The sequence below is a fragment of the Heloderma suspectum genome, chromosome 2, assembly GCF_057233095.1.
Source record: "Heloderma suspectum isolate Gila_16-S chromosome 2, 16-S_ref, whole genome shotgun sequence".
In the NCBI taxonomy this organism is placed as follows: Eukaryota; Metazoa; Chordata; class Lepidosauria; order Squamata; family Helodermatidae; genus Heloderma; species Heloderma suspectum.
In genome coordinates, this window is record NC_139459.1 from 272,835,964 (window position 1) to 272,857,805 (window position 21,842).

Genomic DNA, 21,842 nt, shown 5'->3' on the forward strand with positions numbered 1-21,842 from the left:
AAACTTGCCCAAGACTGGCACTTTATTCATTAATATTCACAGCACAGAAAAGTTCTGTCTTTTAAGGATTTCCAAAAACCCTTAAAAAAATCCCTTGTGCCGATAACTACCATTTATGTTCATGAAATGCTGCACTTCATATTTGACAGGGAAATGGGTGCTTCTGAAAATCACCAGCAGACGCACTGCCTTTGAGCACACATATGCTTTTGCAGCAAGAAAGCCTACTCAAAAGAAGGCAGCCTGGCGAGGAGGAGAAGCAGTGCCATGCTACCCCACCAGCAATCTATAAACATGTTGTTCTGTGCGGAATGAATTGCCTGGCTTGCTTATATAACACCTGGCCTCCAGTCAACATGCCAAATAATTAAATAAACGGTTTCGGCCAGAAATTATTATTTGTTGTATGTGTGGAGATGGCCTTCAGGAGAGGAAATACATTCGACCCTGAATTCAATCCCCAGATTCCCACATTCAAAAGAAGCTTGTTGAGCTGGTAGATTCCTTCGCCATTCACAGGCAGCAAACATATTGCACTCTGATGGCTCTGTGCAGAATAGACTTTAGCAGCAGCAGTTTTACAATCACACAGACAATGTGAGTTGTGCATATGAAGGAACAGTGCAGCTTGTCAGGCTCCCAAGAGATGCAACGTTTGCCTTTGGACTTAATTATTACAAAACTTTGCCACTCAGTTATCCTGACACAAGAATGAGAGGTGTAACGTGATTGTTTAGGAGCTGCAAAATAGATAAAGCCAGATTTAGTGCAATAGCATGCAAGCATTTCAGTTGCAGAGGATTCTTCAGCTTGGCTTATTATAAAAGCAAGTAACTGTCAGCTGTATAGCCATCAAAGGTAATTACAAATGAAAATATTTTAGCCACTTGCATAGATTGAGAACCTGTGCAGTAGTCAATAACTGTATCTCTCTTGCATGCATGTGCACGCTCACACACACACAGTGGCCTAATTCCCACAACCATTTTCTGTGGTTTGCAGTATATGCCGTGCACCCAGAAGTGCCCATTCTGTAACCCAACACCTGCTTTTCAGTTGTCGTGTCATCTGAACAAGGCAAGGGTGGGTTGTTGGCATGGTTTTCAAACCACCCACAACCCTAAAACAGCCCACGGGTTCTGGTGGGTTGTTAATCATGCCAACAACCCACCCTATGCGCGAGGGCTGGATTACGGAACGTCTGGCACGGTCCGCAAACAACAATGGCTCATTTAAGGCACTCTGGCTGAAAATGAATGTGCAAACTCACTCGTGGCAATTGGAGGAAGTAGAGATTAGGGGGCAGGGAACCAATAAATGTTTTAAAATCTGAAAGCCCCGGTTGTTTTGTGGCGCATCAAAGAGCAAAGTACGACTGTGATCATTTTCAACTCTGTAGACTGCTTATTTGTAGAATGTAGGCTGAAGCAAAATATGTTTGAGTTCTTCTCAATATAAAGGTAGGTTTACCTTAGGATATTTCATGCATATCCACAAGAATCAATGTCAGCTTAAGTCAAAAGTACCTCAGCTGAAAAGCAGTAGACTGAGCTTTGTGGGATGGTCCTGGGGAAAATGTTAATATAGTGCTCTCCATGGACATTATTGTCCTCATACAATGATATCTGGCTTGGCCGTTGTATATGTTAGCCCATTCTTCTTCCTGGGCCCTGGGATGCCTTTCTATAGAAATAACTCCACCACATCTTAACATATTGATATGCATTTTGTAATTATGCAGCAGTATCCTTAATAAGCATATGGTTTTAATAAGCGAGCACCTCACAGTTTTCAAGTAATTAGTTTCCCCAACATCCCAGAGGGTTGTGGAATAGTAGCATTTCCCATCTGATGTGACAGAGAGAAAAATGCTAAGGATTGGATTTTCTCCTACTTCTCCTTTCTTCTGGGAACCTGAGAAGATTAAAGCTGCCCAGCCATAGAAAGAACCCAGCCTCTTTCAGACATAGCCATGTGCAGAGTGACAGTGTGCAGATAACTATGTGTGCATTGACTTCTAGCATGCCAGCGAGAGCACTTTTTAAAATATGCAACTGTGTAAAAGAAGAGAATTCAGAATTTGATGCGTGTGCCATTTGTTTGCATATGGCCTCCGCCCTTATAAGGCTCCAGTAGCTAGAAGTCAAGACAAGCAGTGAGTGCCATGCCAGAGGGGGTGATCAGAATGGTTTCTGAATCTTGAGGATGTTCTGCTCATCCCTGCTACACAGATGTACTGCAGACAGCACAGCATGCGTAGGCAAGTACGTCTATGCATGCAGACTGAAAGGCTTCACTTAACCAAAAAATGAATGGCCCTTTGGTTGTCATCTCTTGTTGCCTTTGAGAAATGATACTGGTTAGAAATGGACTGAAATCCTGTGACATTTGCTATCAGTAATAAATACTACTAATAACATCACGCTTAGGTCTTGCCTGTGAAGTACTTAATTGTTTCTTGTCCCTAACCTTTGCCTTCGATGGCGGGAGCTTTGCGCTCAGATTATGTTCTTCAGCTCTTTGCAAATGAGCACATATTGTCTGCTATTGGAGATAATTACAATAATGGCTCTTCTCAGTGAGATGTAGATCTGTACAGAATGTTCTGAAGTGGTTGTTTTCAAAGATGCTCCTTCTGCCAAGCAATGGAAGAGACATCTGTTTGTGCTACTGAGCTACAAATCTGCAAAAATGATGTCATGAGGGTTGGTAACATATGTTAAATGTTAAGGCAGAGAAGCTACCGTCTGAATATCCCAAAGCGAAATCAGGAAATCAGGGAGGTACATCTCAAAACTGATGTGATCATATGTATCATTCCCTCCATCACATACTTTCATCTACACTCAAGGGGCATTCACATAGGGCCATTGCTTCCTTATGGAGGCTGCTCAGACTAGTTCTGTCCTACACTGACTCCACATGGCTCCTGGATTCTCTCCCCCAGATCTCTTTTAAAAAATTGATATTTCATTGGATATTTCACAGTCCTCATCACTGGCTGGGGAATGCTGGGAGTTGTAGGACTTCTTCTGTCTAAACAGGCATAGGATTGCGCTCTTAGGGAGCAATCCAATGGCTGCTAGTCAGTGGCTAGGCAGCCATAAGATATGTCAGTTTCTGGCAACTGACCCTGGAGCCCGCACTCCAAGGTCAGTTCCCTAAGAACCAACCTTCCCTCCTCCCACGCTGCCTCACAGGCAGCTCTCAGAACAGCCCCACACTCCACGCTCAGAGGAAGAGTGTGGAACAGCGAAAACAGGGCATTCCTGGGGGCATTCCAAGGTGGGGAAGGCAGAAATGCTGGTACAACACATCCAATGTGTTATCCGGCAGCTGCTTCCCCCGCTCTGCCATCCAGCAGCTAGACAGCCGAAATCGGCTGTCTAGATGCAAATTCAGGGTGGCTGAAGCACAGAGGGGATGATCCCCTCCACGTGTCTCCTGCCCTGCATTGGATAGGTGGTCACCTCCGAGTTCAGAGGTGACCGCCTATCCCAGTAGGATTGCTCCCTCCAGAACTCTGCTCAATACCATCTGGAACCAGTGATTTGTTATTTTTTATAGAGCTGTGCACAAATGGCCTCTAGTCTCAAAATTCTCCAGCCTATTTGTGGGCAGAGAAACTGGGGGGGAGGGAGACAATTTCACCAAATTTCTTCTATGGAAGAAGACATTCTCCAACAATTTCTCACAGATAGGGCTGACTATTGGCAGGGGTTGTAGAACAGCATCTTTCTTTTTTCCTAAGGTTTTTTGGTTTATTGCACTGTTCCTGCAAGTTGCAACAGCATCAACTATGTTGAGGCTTCCAATTTTCTGAGACAGATTTTTTAAATTTCTTTTGGTTTTTGATCCTACCTAATCACTGCGAGGTGGCCAAGGGTGCTGTGTGTGTTTTCTCTATATATAACACATCTTTCCATGGCTCTGCAGCCTCCCAGGCCACCTGCTATTCCTGAACTTTAAAGCCCAATGTCTGCCTCATGATGGCTTTAACTGAAGTGCAGGAAGCCGAGGAGGCTACAGGCTGCCACAGAGGTTATCGTACAATGACAGACAGGACATGCACACTCCATGGCCACCTCATAAGTAAAGTAAGCACAAACCCCACAAACCCAACCCATGAGAATTTCTCTGAAATTTCTCCTCCTTTGAATTTCTTTTTGAAAGCAATGTCTTTTCTATCACATTGAATGAGAAGCGTTGAAAAAAACGTGAGAGAAACTTTCGGCACAGCACTAAATATTTTATTTGCCAATAAGGCGTGGAATGTAATCTCTTGTAACCACTATTTGCCTCAGTTCATCAGATTTCCTTCCTGAAAAAAGTCAGTTCAGGCACTCCACAGTGAAGACAGATCCAAAGTATTCATTCAGCTGTTCTGCAATCTCCTTATCCTCCTTCAGCACACCCTTAAGCCCCCTGCCACCAAACAGTCCAACTGCCTCCCTAGCTAGTTTCCTACAGCAGATGTAGTTAAAAAAAATTATTGCTGGTTAATATTTTTAGTGATGTGCCATTCAAACTGTATACAATAAATAAATCCAGCAACGTCTCCAAGAAAGTCTTGAACAATCTGAGAGGTCTCTTGTCCACATCACCTAACCCAGAACCTTCCAGTCTCAGTGGCAAGGACAATGAAGGGGTTCAAATCTATAAGGGTTAGGGCTACAGTCTTAGCAGCATCAGAGACAGAGGAATTGAGCAATGGACCAGACTTAGGGGCAAGCCAGTCTTAAGTAGCAGCAGAGAAAATGCTTTTGCAAAAGGAACCTGCAGACAGAGAAAGAACTAGCACAGTGTCATATGAAGTATGTGTAATCCACTCTTACAGTTTTGAACCCCCTGCTCGTACAACCACAGAATTTGGTCTGATAAAGGAAAATCTGAAGTTTTTACTCCAGAATTTTAGAGATCTTTCTTTAGCAAACGTGTCTGTGACAGAGTTCATGTAAATAAAAATTAATTAATTAGCAGGAAAATAAGCTGAATTTTTGTCAAAGATTAGATATGGTATTTTCTTAAATATTTTAAGAGGAATACTGAAGAAGACAGAAGATGGAGTTTATTAATCTCTCAAATGGTGTGATACATGCAAAATTATTAGTGAACTCCCCTCCTGCATTTCTATATATCAAATTCAGTAAATGTGTGTTATGTATGATTTCCAGAATAATGGCAATCGAAAAGACCATTACCTTTTCTTTCTTCTCTTTAGGTCCCAAAGCAGTGGAAGCATACAGCCAAAAATTTCAAGTGCTAACCACCTCGGGAAAATTGTTATTTTCTGCAGATGAAAATGAAGTGGTGGTTGGAGCAGAGAGACTGAAAGTTTTAGGTAAACAATATTTTGAAAAGCTTCTCTCACTATATTTATATTCTTTTGAAATTGTTTTAGGTGTTTTGTTTACTTTCTGGTACTTGTAGAAAATCTCCCTGTTGGCTTCAGGAAGAAGTGGTTAAATGTTCTTTCTTAGTCATGGGATTTTTTAGCTTTACTTGCTCATGACCTTCACAACTGGCTCAAATTCCTAGAGGGCCGCAGAGGGACGTCACACCATCAATCAGCATCATAATTTGTTGCATTGTTAGAAATATTGGCAGAGGAATGTGAATTAGGGTGACCTAAAAGAAAATAAGAACTGCTGTTGATCCTTATTTGGGGGCTTAAGGAATGAGCAGAGGCACAGTTTAAGTCTACTTTGGATCAAACAAAAAGACACCACCATCTCTATTTGTATTTCAACACATTTCTACAAGAATTGTGCTGCTGCCCACATCATCATTTAGTTCCCCTTCCAGCATTACAGGAGCTGCTAGAGTAGGGCAGGAGCTCCCACAGTGGGGCTACTTCCCATGCCTATCTGTAACATCACAAGTCCGGGGTCATATGAGAAAACCCGACAGCATGGTCCTTCCTATGCCAGTGTTCCTCCAGTTTCTAGAAATGGGCTTCCCACGTGACCCTGGATTTGCAGTGTTACTCAGTGGCCATGCTGCAGCGGCTGGCTCCTATATCACTACTTTTCAAAGAAACCCCTTAATCCAGAAGAGTCAAAATGGAAAATGCCTAGCTTAAATACACATACTTTCTTCCTGCTGGGGGTTTGTCTATGCCTGAGATTCCAAGAGCAGGGGAAAGAACTTAGTCTGTATCAGCAGGAAGGAGTATGGTGTCATCCAAAGCTGCAGCTAGCAACAAAAGTGTGAGAACTTTCTCCCCAATCATGTCGAACTCAATCCATGAAGATGAGGCAGTGATAATGCGGTGGGAAATCTCTGGTGGCAACCACCAAGTCTCCAATATTGTATTCATTCCAAAGTAGGTCTGTCAAAATATAGGGTCTTCATTGCTTCTCTTGCTTTTGCAGGCTGGGCATGGCAGGTGAGCCACACGACTGTTTTTAAACAACTGCTTCGTAAATGGAGTTCAGGCCTTGCAGCTTAAAGATAAAATGATGTTGTGTCCTTACAAACAGTACTCCTGCGCACTCAGTTTAAGTTTCCTGCATTAAGGCCATTTTCCAATGTTTTTGCTAGCATTTTTGTAAGGAACGTCAGTTTAGACCTTTGCCATTTCTTTAATCAATATTTGAAGATACAGCTAAGATTATTTAAACCATTTAGGGCGCAATCCTATTCAGATAGGCAGCCGCCTTCGAACTCAGAGGCAACCGCCTATCCAGTGCAGGGCAGGAGAAGCACAGAGGGGATCATTCCCTCCACGCTTCTCCTAACCTGCATTTTCGGCTAGACAGCCGATTGCAGCTGTCTAGCCGCGGGAGGGCTGAGCAGGAGAGGAGGCTGCTGTACAACACATTGGATGTGTCGTACAGACATTTCTGCCCTCCACGCCCCGGAACGCCCCCAGACACACCCCTTTTCAGCCGCTCCATGCTCCTCTTGCGAGCACGGAGGATGGGGAGGTTGGTTCTCTGGGAACCAGATAACCTGTGGCTGTCTAGCTGCTGTCTAGCAGCCATAGGATTGCTCCCTTAAAGTATCTTTACCACCAAAACATTTTGCAGTTCTTTGTAACTGGAAGCTATAACCTGTTCCCTTCCTTTTAAATTGGTGATATATTCATATGTGTTGTGCTTTATGACTGTTTTTATTCTGAAAAGAAAGACATGTAAATTACTTTTAGAAAAGCAGTCCACGTAACTAGATAGTTCTCTAAGGGCTAAACTAAGGACGCAATCCTATGGCCACTAGTCAGCGGCTAGATGGCCATAGGATACATCACTCTCCAGGAACCGACCTTCCCACCCCTCCTGCTCTGCCTCGTAGGCAGCACGGAATGGCCCCGCACTCCGCACTCAGAAGAGGAGTGCAGACTGGTGAAAACGGGCTGTTCCAGGGGTGTTTCAGGGTGGTGAAGGCGGAAATGCCAGTACAACACATCCAATGTGTCATCCGGCAGCCGCTTCCCCCACTCCACCTTCCCGCAGCAAGACAGCCAAAATCAGCTGTCTAGCTGCAAATGCAGGGCAGCTGAAGCACAGAGGGGATGATCCCCTCCACACTTCTCCTGCCCTGCATTGGAGAGGTAGTCGCCCCTGAGTTCAGAGGTGGCTGCTGATCCTGGTAGGATTGCTCTCTCCATTGCTCTAGTGGAGACAGCGATGTTTTGAAAATATATCAGTTTTATTTTATGCCACCTTTTAGTCTCTGGATCATAACGAGAAGCAGATACGTCTACAGTTCTAGTGCCATTTTTATTTATGTTTGCAGGAGAATGTCTCTCAAGGTTTATCTATCTTAAACAGAGATATCAAAGGAGAAAAGAGACTAGGGCTGGATCTACACTTACCGCCTTTTTTCAATACCCTAATATCCTGGTATTTCCCCTTAATGTGCTCTGATTTTCTGCCTTTGCTACCATATCCAGTCATAGTCCCCTCCCCCGCCTGTCCATATGCGGCGGTGTTTGTATTTCCCTCCTGTCCAATCACAGCTCTCGACGGCCCCATGTCTTCTTCCGGCTACCGATCGCATAGCTTCCTCAGCAGCCCCTGTTTCCTCAGCAATAAGCAAAGGGCTGGATGTGTACACGCTTGTTTGATCTCGGAAGCTAAGCAGGTTCGGTCCCCATCAGTGCTTGGATGGGAGACCACCTGGGAATCAGGCTTCCTGCACTGAGCAGGGGGTTGTTGTATCCCTTCAAATGAGATTAAGTTTTACCCCCTCCTATCCCCCACTCTGGATGTTTTTTTTTTAAAATTCAGGCGTTATGCTTGCAGAATCGGGGCTTCTCCGTGATGTTTTTTTTTTTAATTGAGGCATGATCTTCGAAGCTTCAAAGTTGTGAAGCTTCACAACTTCGAACCGAGCTTGCACATTCGATGAAGCACTGAAAATGAGTGAGTGTGAATAATCATGTTTTAATGCGAGAGCGTTTAACCCGACGGGACACCGAATTCATTGAGGAATGAATTCGGTGTCCTGTCGGGTTAAACGCAATGTAGATCGGCCCAATGACATCAGAACCTTTATATAGGGTAACTTTGAGAGGAGACGTTTGCAGACAGTGCTTGGAGTGTGACATATTTCTTTGGTCTTGTCTTAGTCTGAGGATAGTCCAGCTAGTCCAGGAAAGAAGAAAGAGATCTACTAATCACTTTGTTCAGCATTGGCAAAGTCCAGGTACCTCTGGTGTCTGTTTGCTATGTAAACAATTTTGACTTGTTCTTGTTACTGCCTTACATGTCTCTTGTTACAACAGGAGGAGTATAAGACTGCAATCTGGCATGAAAGTCCTCTTGGAGAGGTTAGAGAAGCAGTTATTGAGCACGTGTTCTGCTTTTAATCTTGTTAATGATAATTACTTCCTTCCTTTGTACTTGTTCAAAGCTTGATCTGAACGTTTGTTCTCCAAAGCAGCTTTGGAGCCTTAAAGTGGCAAAAGCAATCAGGTTGGCGCTTCTTGCTTTGAATTCTTAAAGACTTTTCCAACAAGGCACTGGGAAGGGTGTGGTGGGGAGAACACTGTTCAGAAGATCTGAAAATTAGAACTTTAAAAACAGGAGGCAGCAAGGCATATTTTGCTTTTCAAGCTACCCTCTCTGAGCATAAAACAAATTAGGTCATTTTTCGTGCTGGTGATGGGAGTAGGGAAGGCTGACAGAAACGTTTAGGAGATAATCCATATCCTGTTGAGGTTAATAGGAAGATACCCATAGATATTAATGATGCTTTACGTATCATTGATTTCAGAGGCTCTTACAGCCTTAAGGATCTGAAAAATCTTGCAAACTTTTCCTAGTCCAAGTAGTAAAATCTTCTTGAATTGTTGTGTTTATTTTATAAATAATAACAAATATTTGCATTCACCATGAGGAATAACCATATCAGAAGAGATCCACTGCTGATAGGCTTCAGTTTCACCTCACAGGACTTTGTAGCATGTTGAAAACTTGGTAGCACTGGAATCCCTGTCTATTCATACAAAAGCTAACAGCACTGATAAAACTAATGGTCAATCCATTAATCATAGATTTTAAAAGCAATGATTTAATCAGATTTCTATTTTAATTGTGCAAGGAATGCTAGTGCTGATGGCTCTATTATAAATTATCCAGATATATCCCTAGTTTAGCGATGCCATCAAATTTCGCAGTTATTCAACTTGTTGGTCAAAACTCATCCATTCATAATGCTCACCTTTGTGGCAAGCCTGAATCAATGTACCACAAATTCACTATTATGTTCAGAATTGCTTGAGATCTTTGGCGCATGTGCAGTCTGCATCTAAACAGCGCAATATCTGTGCGTGTGCTGAGTGGGTTGGTTTAGCCCTTGAATGGTCTGGTGCATCCACCAATTTGTCTTTGTCGCCACCAAAGCTGTGGCTCCATGAGGAGGAGGAGGAGGACTCTACAGGTCTATCTTCTTATGTCCTCCATAGACTGGTGATTGGTGAGTAGACATCACATCACACAGGCAGGCCACGCAAAACCAATCCATCAGGAAGGGCCTACATCACGTGGTAATGCATAATCTCACGCTGCACAAAGCGATTCCAAACTACAGCTCCCACGATACACTTTGGTATCGCACACACTCAAAAACTCATATACATAGAACAAGATCTCGTATTAAAGGAGACCTCTGGTCCAAACTCAGATGAATGAATTCATTATTTCCAAGTCAATAAATGCACTCGGGGGTAAGTTCTCAATACCCTTGATTCTGTTCATCATTGCATTCTAGTGTTTTTGAGGTCCCATTGATTTTTATGGGACTCAGACGTTCCTGGATGTTCAGCCAATGTGGTCAAGATGATTTTCACCACAATAAATCAGTTGTGTCAGGCTAGAGGAAACACATATCATATGTTTAAATGGTTAAATGTTTCACTAGGCCAAAGCAAGACCGACAGATACAAAAAAAAAATATCACCCATTACTGATGGCCCTAGGTTTTACAGATGGATAACCATGGATATTTAAAGACATGTGTACTATGCAGCGGTGGCTGGTGGTTCCAGTTTTGGTGGGGCGGTGATTCCATTCTGGTTTTAGTTGTAACCAGCCAGAAGTCTAAAGGTGCTATCCAAGGTGCTGCACCCATTCTTTAGACTTCTTGCTGGTTCAAACTAAAACCCAGAATGGAATCACCGCCTCTCCAAAACTGGAGCCACCAGCCTTCACTGGTACCATGTACATATTTCACTCCATACTTTACATATTTGATGCAGAATATCTCCAGTGTAACACTGGTATTTCCTGCAACAGTAATAAGGTGTAGCACTGCCTTAACTAAAGGTTTTTGTTGTTGTTTATTCGGTCAGTCGCTTCCGACTCTTCGTGACTTCATGTACCAGCCCATGCCAGAGCTTTCTGTAGGCCATCACTGCCCCCATCTCCCCCAAGGTCGAGCCCATCATCTCCAGAATATCATCCATCCACCTTGCCCTTGGTCGGCCCCTCTTCCTTTTGCCTTCCACTTTCCCTAGCATCAGCATCTTCTCCAGGGTATCCTGTCTTCTCATTATGTGGCCAAAGTACTTCAGTTTTAATGTACTTTAATATCATTCCCCCAAGTGAGCAGTCTGGCTTTATTTCCTGGAGTATGGACTGGTTTGATCTTCTTGCAGTCCAAGGCACTCTCAGAATTTTCCTCCAGCACCACAGTTCAAAAGCATCTATCTTCCTTCGCTCAGCCTTCCTTATGGTCCAGCTCTCGCAGCCATAGGTTACTACGGGGAATACCATTGCTTTAACTATGCGGACCTTTGTTGTCAGTGTGATGTCTCTGCTGTTAACTATTTTATCAAGATTTGTCATTGCTCTCCTCCCAAGAAGTAAACGTCTTCTGATTTCCTGGCTGCAGTCAGCATCTGCAGTAATCTTTGCACCTAGAAAGACAAAGTCTGTCACTGCCTCCACGTTTTCTCCCTCTATTTGCCAGTTATCAATCAAGCTGGTTGCCATAATCTTGGTTTTTTTGAGGTTTACGTGCAACCCAGCTTTTTCACTTTCTTCTTTCACCTTCGTCATGAGGTTCCTCAGCTCCTCCTCGCTTTCAGCCATCAAAGTGGTATCATCTGCATATCTGAGATTGTTAATGTTTCTTCCAGCGATTTTAACTCCAGGCGTGGCTTCATCAAGCCCAGCACATCACATGATGTGTTCTGCGTACAGGTTGAATAGGTAGGGTGATAGCATACAGCCCTGCCGTACTCCTTTCCCAATCTTAAACCAGTCCGTTGTTCCCTGGTCTGTTCTTACCGTTGCTACTTGGTCGTTATACAGATTCCTCAGGAGGCAGACAAGATGACTTGGTATCCCCATCCCACCAGGAACTTGCCACAATTTGTTATGATCCACACAGTCAAAGGCTTTAGAATAGTCAATCAAACAGAAATAGATGTTTTACTGAAACTCCCTGGCTTTCTCCATTATCCAGCGGATATTGGCAATTTGGTCTCTAGTTCCTCTGCCTTTTTGAAACCCAGCTTGTACATCTGGCAATTCTCGTTCCATGAATTGCTGGAGTCTACCTTGCAAGATCTTGAGCATTACCTTACTGGCATGTGAAATAAGTGCCACTGTTAGATAGTTTGAACATTCTTTGGTGCTTCCCTTTTTTGGTATGGGGATATAGGTTGATTTTTTCCAATCTGTTGGCCATTCTTGTGTTTTCCAAATTTGCTGGCATATGGCATGCATCACCTTGACAGCATCATCTTGCAAGATTTTAAACAGTTCAGCTGGGATACCGTCATCTCCTGCTGCCTTGTTATTAGCAATGTTTCTTAAGGCCCATTCAACCTCACTCTTCAGGATGTCTAGCTCTAGCTCACTGACCACACCGTCAAATCTATCCCCGATATTATTATCCTTCCTATACAGATCTTCCATATATTCTTGCCACCTTTTCTTGATCTCTTCTGCTTCTGTTAAGTCCTTACCATCTTTGTTTTTGATCATACCCATTTTTGCCTGGAATTTACCTCCGATGTTTCTAATTTTCTGGAACAGGTCTCTTGTCCTTCCTATTCTATTATCTTCTTCCGCTTCTGCGCATTGCTTGTTTAAAAATAATTCCTTATCTCTTCTAGATAACCTCTGGAATTTTGCATTTCATTGGGCATATCTCCCCCTATCACTGTTGCCGTTTGCTTTCCTTCTTTCTTGGGCTGCTTCCAGTGTCTCAGCAGACAGCCATCTTGCCTTCTTGGTTTTCTTTTTCTTTGGGATGTTTTTTGTCGCCGCCTCCTTAACAATGTTGCGAACTTCTGTCCATAGTTCTTCTGGGACCCTATCTACTAAATCTAGTCCCTTAAATTTATTCTTCACCTCCACTGCATATTCATGAGGAATATTAGTGAGCTCATATCTAACTGATCTGTGGGTCTTCCCTATTCTCTTTAGTCTGATTCTAAATTGTACAATAAGAAGTTCGTGATCTGAACTACAATCAGCTCCAGGTCTTGTTTTTACCGACTGCATGAATGTTTGCCACCTTTGGCTACAAAGGATGTAGTCAATCTGATTTCGGTGTTGACCGTCTGGTGAAGTCCATGTATAAAGTCGCCTCTTAGGTTTTTGGAAGAGAGTGTTTGTTATGCACAGTGAGTTGTCTTGGCAAAATTCTATCAGCCTATGTCCTGCTTCATTTTGTTCTCCCAGACCATGCTTGCCTGTAATTCCAGGTGTCATTTGACTACCCACCTTAGCATTCCATTCTCCTGTAATGAGAAGAACATCTTTGTTTGGCGTACTATCCAGTAGGTGCTGCAGATCCTCATAGAACTGATCTACTTCTGCTTCTTCAGCATCTGTGGTTGGGGCGTATATTTGGATCACTGTGATGTTAAATGGCTTACTTTGAATTAGAATTGAGATCATTCTATCATTTTTTGGATTGTATGCAAGCACTGCTTTAGCCACTTTATTATTAATTATGAAGGCTACTCCATTTCTTCTGTGGTCCTCTTGTCCACAGTAGTAGATCTGGTGGTCATTTGATGTGAAGTGGCCCATTCTAGTCCATTTCAATTCACTGACATCCAAAATGTCTACATTTAATCTTGACATCTCCCCAGTAATCACATCCAATTTGCCCTGGCTCATAGATCTTACATTCCAGGTTCCTATGGTGTGTTGATCTTTAGAACAGCAGATTCGTCGTTCACCACAAGCACCATTGGCTGCTAGCCGTCCTTTCGGCTTTGAGCTAGCTGCGTCATCACATCTGGGGCTAGTTGAACTTATCCTCTGTTCCTCCCCAGTAGCATTTTGACCATCTTCCAACCTGGGAGTCCCATCTTCCGATGGTATACCGACATATCTCTGGTTGTACTGATCCATTTAGTTTTCATGGCAAGAATACTGGGGTGGGTTGCCGTTTCCTTCCCCAGGGATCGTATATAGTCTGACCTCTCTGCCATGACGTTCCCATCTTGGGTGTCATGGTTTAGCTCACAACATCACTGAGGTGCTCAAACTCCAGCACCACGACAAGGTAACGATCTCCTTTGCTGAAATAACTAAAGGTTAGACCACAGCAATTCTAAAGCGATAGAGTGAATTTTGCTATACTACAGACTTGATGAAAGGTTGCCCCTATAATCTAAATGAACATTCTTGGGCAACTATGCATTACTTCTAAAATGCAACACCAATTTCTGAATGGTCACTGCCACATTTATTAACATAGCATGTTAATAAATTGTTTTGTAGATAACAATGTCTTCTGCTGATCCTTTTTTATTTCGTTGGAATTTAAACAAATGCAAATCATCTAGGGGGAAAAGTCATATCTAAGAGATGCGTTAATAAAAGAACATTGAAAAATAGCTTTGATATACATTAAGTACCAATTTCATGTAATGAAACATTATATGTGAACATTATAGCACTTATAAACAAAAGATAATCATAAAGCATTATTCTAGCTGCTAATTAGCTCTATTTATTCTCCAGATTAGTTTTTAAATATGCCCTCTAGATGCCACTTGATACTAATTACCAAAGTTACATTATTATCGCTATACAAATGCATTTTAATTAAATGTAAAGCAATTTAAATTAGCATGAGTTTCTTCAGAAATTAAACTGTGGTCAAATGCTTAATTTAGCCTTTTAAGACAACTGCAGCTGACATGCTACAGTCAATATTCTCAGAGGTCATGACATCTTTTGGAAGAACATGGCTGACTCAGAAGAAGAGATGTGCATCCTCAGGAGATATGAGAGCATTGCTCTGGTGTCATATTTGGCACAAATGTCAAATAATGTGTTCTTTGGCACCACAGATCCTGCTGCTAAAGAGACAAGCTACTGTTAAACTAATCATCATCTTGTCTCTTAAACTGTGCCCCAAAAATGGCAAAGAGAGCTCATATTTCCCCAACGGGGTACCCATGGGCTCCACTGTGCCCACAGAAACCTCTGTTGATATTGCTCTGGCTCCCTGCCCCTCCTGATTTGTTAAAAAATACATATATTAAGCTGGCATACTGCAAAGCAAAGTGTGAGCCTCCAACACCATCTTTATTTCCAAGAATGCCTCTGGGCCCCTCATGGATGCAACCCAATGCTTTGTTTTGAAGCATGTGCTGAGAGAGAGAGAAGCTTTGCTGTGACTGGGAAAGATTTGTCATCTCCCCAGCATAGCACAGCCTGTATGTAACTTCATAGCAGTCAAGTCAGAAGTGGAAGGAAGAAGCCACACCTCTAAGCCTTATTCAGATGCTGTTGTGGAGGCAATGATTCTCTTGGTTACTCTGGCCTGCTACCTTCCAGTCCCAAGGGGAAAAATCACCTTGGAGGGCAGGCTGGCATAACAGGCATCAGCTCCTTCGATGATGTAAGAGGGCTGTGAAGGTGCTTTTCCTTGCCCTTTGATTTTTAAACACAGTTTTTAAATAAAATCACAGGGGGATGACGTAGTGATGCTGGCTGTCAAGCAGACCACAAAGAGCTCCAAAAGGATCTCTCCAAAATTGGATGAATGGGCAAGAAAATTGCAAGTGAAGTTCAGTGGACTTAAGTGTAGAGTGCTGCACAATAGGGCAAAAAAAAACCCACACATCCCAACCTCACATATATACTGATGGGGTGGGATTCGAATGGGCGGGCCCATTAGGATGGTGCGCCCATGCAGACTTATGGAACCTAATGGGTTCCTGAGTGTTCTGGGGGATTTTCCAGTGGGTAGACCTGGTGATTCTGTCAAAGCCCTGGGGAATGGTAAGATGCGAAGGGCCATCGATCGCTCTCAAGGGTCCTCTCCAGTTCTGCAGAACCCATTCTGCCCCATGGTACCCCGTGGAGTTATGGGCAATAAAGCAGGCTGGAAAACAACTAGAGCACAGGTGCCAGACATCTTGCTCCGAAGCTGATTGAACACTGTTTAGAGTACATTATTGTATCTCCCATGTGGCTTTTCAGGCTGAGAAAAAGGGATTGTTTTGCAGCCTCCATTGCAGCCAGCGGAGCTCTTCAGAGAGGTTCAGAGTTTGCAGACCCCAGAGGCAGCTCCTTTAGAGCCCTCAGAGGCCCACTGTCACAAATCCCTTGGGCCGCTCCTTCCTCAAGCACTCACACACACACAAAATGAGAGGCTTCAGTCTCACGCTTTTAATTCATTATTCACAGTTTCATTACAGATGCAAATCCTCGAAGACTCTCTGGCTACAAAGGAATGCCTCCAGGGGATTCAAATGGGAATAAATTAAAGTTGCCCGCAGTTTGAAAGGGCGGCTGTCTGGCTAGGCTAACTTAGGGAGGGAGGTCCCGCCCCTCGCACGATGCTTCCCTGCATAGCCACTCACGCATCACTAACCAGTTCGACCATCTGAGCTCTGCCCCGATGTTTCCTCCTTAGCTCTGCACCACCACCTCGTGTCTCTGAGGTCACAGTCCTCAAGCCCATCCTCCTCCTGCTCGCTGTTTCTCACAGAGGGTTTCATGCCCGGCCATCTGGAAGCTGGTAACCAGAGAAGCACACCTACCCATATCTGAACTGGCCTGTGAAAAAAACTCCCCCAGTTCTGGCTGCTCCTCTTCTGAATCTGAGCTGCTAACTATCTCCCTGAGCTCAGAATCAATCCTGGCACCCACTGTGATGATTTTTCATTGCACTTTGAGGATAAAATCATCTGAATCCAAAGTAACTTAGATGCTACTGTTACGGCAGACCCAAGTGAGGTGTCCAATGCCCCATCTAGCCTTGTTTGTGGGATCAGCTTCAGTTAATGATGTAAATAAAGTGCTTGCAGTCATGTGGACAATCACATGCCCTTTTGATCCTGTCCCTCATGGCTGATTAAGGCCAACATGGTTTGGCTGGGTGGGTGGGTCCAGGGTGTGGTTAATGCCTCGTTGTGTGAGAGAGTGGTACCTGGTGCTTTGAAGGAGGTGCTGGGGTGACTACTCCCAAAGAGGCCTCCCGTGGACCTGAGGATTTGTGATGACTACCCCCCAGTTGTGAACATTCCATTTGGGGGTAAGGTGATTGACGAGGTTGTATCAGGGCAATTGTGGGCATTCTTGGATGAAACCAATTATCTAGACCCTTTCCAATCTGGGTTCAGGACTGCTTTGGGGACCAAATCAGCCTTGGTCACCCTACTTGAGGACCTTTATTGAGAGAGAGACAGAGGGAATGTAACCTTGCTCGACTATGGTATCCTTTTAGATTGGCTTTGTGGGATGGGTATCATGGGCACTGTACTTCACTGATTCCATTCCTACTTATGGGGTCAATCTCAGAAAGTGGCATTGGGGAGTGCACCTTGGCCCCTGGCAGTTGTGCTATGAGGCGCTGCAGGGCACTATTTTATCCCCAACACTGTTGAACATTTGTATGAAGCTGCTGGGAGCAGTCATCCAGGGATTTGGAGTGAGGTGTCATCAGTATGCAGATGACACCCAGCTCTAATTCTCCATAACATCTGAATCAGGTGTGGCCATGCAGGCTCTGGACCATCTGCTTGGATGCCGTGGTATGCTGGATGAGGGCCAATAAACCGAGCTTGAATCCTGGGAAGACAGAAGTACCGTGATTGAGTGGGTCACAGATCCGAGAAGAAAGTCAGTTGCCTGTCTTGGATGGGGTTATACTCCCCCTGAAGGAGCAGGTGCATAGTTTGGGGGTACTCCAGACTCGTCTTTGTCACCTGAGGCTGAGGTGGTTTCAGTGGGTAGAAATGCCTTTTACCATCTTCAGTTTGTACGCCAGCTACAGCCGTTCCTGGACCATGATGGCTTAGCCTCAGTGTACAGGCACTGTTAACCTCAAGACTGGATTATTGTAACGTGTTGTATGACTGGCTACTTTGGGTCTTGCTCCGGAAGGTGCAGCTGGTTTAGAATGCAGGGGTATGGCTGCCAACCGGAGCTTCCTTCTGACAGCAAGCTACACCCTTGCTAGAAGAACCTCTCTGGTTGCCAATAAGCTACTGGGCCAAGTTCAAGATGGTGTTGTTAACATATAAAAACCTAAACAACTTGGGACCAGGTTATCTTTGGGACTGTCTCACTCCTTATGTCACCTGCCTGCTCTCTGCAATCATTAAAGGGGGCACTTCTGAGGGTTTCACGTTCTCCGGAGGTTCACCTCAGGAGCACTTGTAGTAGAGCACCCACTGTCTGGAACACTTGACAAACTGATATTAAATAGGCCCCCTCAGTTCTGACATTCAGATGTCTTCTGAAGAGTCATCTCTTTACAGAGGTTTTCCCTGAAGTGTGACCCAGCCAGCTATGGTTTGTGGCACACAATAGTGTGTGCAGTTTTATTGCTGATTAATCGTACTGTGTAGTTTTTATTGTTATATTTATGGTTGCTTTTATGCTATTGTATTTTATGCTCACTGCATGGATACTTTTCTGGAAAGCAGTATATAAATCTGAATAATAAATAAAATAAATTGGTGGTAACTAACCAGGAGAGAGTTCTTGGGGTCATGGTAGAGATAGTTCAGTGTGCAGCAGCTGTGAAAAAGTAGAATTCCATGCTGGGGATTGTTAGGGAATTGTCTCCTTAGACAATTCTGTGGTGTGGCAACATTAGGAACACTGTACAGTTCTCCTCACCTCATCTCAAAAATGCAGAGGCTGGATGGCCACCTATCAGGGATGCTGTAGTAGTGGATTTCTTGCATTGGCTGTGGGGTTGGCCTAGAAAATCTTTGCGGTCTCTTCCAACTCTGTGATTCTAGGATAACAGGACCTAAGCCCACTCTCAAAATACTGCTTTGTTTCTAGTTGATTTCCTGTTTGCATTCTAGAGTTTTAGATTTTCAGACATCTATGGTGGCTTTGAGATGTAGAATTACATTTCCTCACTTTCAGAAACAGGGAATTATATATTCTCCCCAGAGATGCTCTGCAATTCCTGATTACTGTTCATATCTACCTCTCGTTTCCATCTGCACTTCCCAGGAAGGCTGTGGAACTCTTGAATCAGTGGCTGGAAGCTGTTGGGATGGATGAGGGTGAACAAGCTCAAACTTAATCCTGACAAGATGGAGGTATCTGAGTTGGGAAACCAACTACTTCAGATGAAGGTTTACAACTGGTCTTAGATGGGGTTGCAATCCCCCTAAAAGACCAAGTCTGGAAGTCCTCCTGGGGAAGCCCCAGTGGCCGCGGTGTCCAGGAGTGCTTTTAACCAGCTTAGGTTGGTACACCAGCTATGGCCCTATCTGGAGAAGATGGACCTTGCCTCAGTTACCCAAGCACTAGTCCCTTCCAGCCTAGACTACTGTAATGGGCTGTACATGGGGCTACCTTTGAAGATGGTTCAGAAACTCCCACTCGTGCAGAATGCAGCCGACCAAGTATTGGTGGGGGCAAGACAATTTAATCTCACAATTTAATTCACACATATCAGCCTGCCCGCACTTTAAAATCAAAAAAGAGAGGCCCTTCTCATTTGCCCACCCGTGAGAGTAGTTAGGTGAGTGACCACATGTGAGAGGGTCTTCTCTGCAGTGGCCCCACATCTTTGGAGCAAGTTGCCATCGGAGGTCCACCATGCTATGTCATTGCAGGCTTTTAAGAAGGCCTTAAAAATTTATTATTTTACCTTGGCCTTCTCTTGATATGACTGCTGTTGTTGCTGTTATTGCTGTTGTTGTTGGTTTTATTGTCAGCTTTTACTGTTGCTTTTATTTACTATTTTATTGTGTTTATGTTTTTATTACTTTTAATATTTTAACTTTTTATGTATTTATTGCTGTGAGCAATAAATTGGGAGGGCCTCCTCTGCCCTGAAAGGCAGCCAAGAATTTTTTTAAATAAATAAGTAAATATGTACACTTCTTTCAGCAGGAGCGATATCTTTTTTTTTTGTAGCAGCCTAGCGCATAGACTTTGATTTTGGAATAGGCAATGTTATTTCCCTCTCCATTGTTGGTAGTTTCACTTTTGTAATGACGTCCACATTTTTTTCTAGTTTTCTTCACAGACCATTCATTTCTAAACGTTAAGTAACCTTCTTCACCATGTTCTTTCACTTTCATGAGACACAGAGTGATCTCTCTAGGTGCACACTGTTGAGTGATGAAATTATGAAGTTGCATCTGACTGGACATTTCATATGGATTGCCTCTGCTGATCATGCATTCACAGAGCACGGTAACAGACAGTAACACATTGGAAGATAAATTCCCAGACAGTTCATGATGAACAGTTGCCTCTCGGTAGCCTATTCTGTTAGTACCGATTATCTCTCTGAAAGAATTGTTTATTGCTAGCACCTCATGATATGTCAGCTCCCATTCAGTGACATACATTTGTTGTCTTGTCTGGCCAATTGTTGCTTTTGAGCTCTTTTGAGATCTGTGTATAGTTTATTCAAGTTTCATATCAGGTGACACAGGACTGAATGGCCAGTTGCTTTCTCGTACTGCAAAATGGCCAGTAGTAAACTTCTGGTACACTTCAAGATGATCTGTTGGTAATATTCTCATTTTTTCCAGATACCATGATGCATACCATAAGTAGTTAATACTGTCACATTCAAAGAACATAGATAGAGTACCTTGAATAGCTTGAAGGTGGCTATCCCAATCGCCATCTCTGATGGCTGCTGTTAGAAACTTCAGCAGGTTTACTAGTTCAAGGAAAGTATCCCAGTATCTACACATCTCAGACTTCCAGGCACAAATACTAGAGAACTGGCTGAAGTCATCATACAACTCTGACATCTCTCGGATAAAAGTTTGTTAAACTCAGCTGGGCATGTAGTTACGTTCTTTGTTGAAAGATGCCATTTCATTTTATCTGCGTGCTTGATAATCTCAGTGTATTTTTCTTTGGTCCTACATTTACAAAACACCATTCATTTCATCTTCTATATTACTTCTTCAAGAATAAGGAATCCCTTAAGGGGTCTGTAATAATGGCTTTCATTCATTACTGATTCTGAAGTCTTTACACCAAACACTTTGCTTAGTTAGTGCATCCCGAGCATTGCGGCCATGCAGATATTTCCCAATTATATGCATAACAATTTTTGCACAATGGAAGTTTCCAAGCATTGGAATGTCAGGAAACTCTGATGGGTTACTCAGTACGATATCAGCAATGATATGGAACACATCCTCATCCGATCATGAGGGATGGCGTGGGCGCTCAGGTCAGTCTGAGAGTCCAATGGATTCCCCCCCCCCCGCTCGCATCTCTGGGCTGCTCCCGCAGAGCCACTGCCCCCGCTTGTGCACCCCCCTCCATGCTATCCAAGCTGTCTCCATGAGCCATCGCAGAGTGCCCAACGTTCCCGCAGTCACTATTTTATGGAAAAAATATTGCCTCTGGAAATTCCGTAATGTAATATTGTGCACATAGGTCAGTAAAGGCTCCGATCTGTGAAAAATTGCAGGCAGCGGAGGGGCTCCATTTACTTACGTTAGATTTTCAAAGTGCTCCTTGCAAAAATCAGGGGCTGGGGGAATCTCATCCCCACCCCCACCATGGGTTCTTAGGGCAACAGAGCCCATGATGGAGGCCCACCCCCATCCTTCCTGGCACCCTCACTTCCTCAGAAGAAACAGGGCACTTAATCAGCTCCCCATAAGGATCCCTTTTCTCGCTTGCTTTTGAGAGCTGTCAGTTTTTTGGCAGCTCTCAAGAGCAGCGTGGGACTGCTTGCCAAGCACAGGGCTGCTCAGCGAGCAGGTCCCGGTGTGCGAAGCAGAGGCTCAAGCACATCTGGGGAAGCACGAGCTGGGGCAACAGCTCGGTGAGCACCCAGGAAAGCTAGGTGAGTTCATCCATCCCTGCTGATAATAATGGCAAAGCTGGCTGTTTTAGCTGTGAACAAAAATTCCGTAAGTTCTTCAATGCTAAGAAAACTGTTGCATGATCTATAACTGGTTT

The 21,842-nt window shown here is 43.8% G+C and overlaps 1 protein-coding gene across 1 annotated transcript in view; it reads left to right on the forward strand.

Annotated features, from left to right (window-relative positions):
- Positions 1-21,842, forward strand: part of SGCD (sarcoglycan delta) — a 341,247-nt gene that overhangs the window by 214,612 nt on the left and 104,793 nt on the right. The window contains exon 4 of the mRNA XM_084839249.1: positions 5,222-5,341. Coding sequence (XP_084695375.1) covers positions 5,222-5,341 — 120 coding nt within the window. The remainder of the gene's footprint in view (positions 1-5,221; positions 5,342-21,842) is intronic.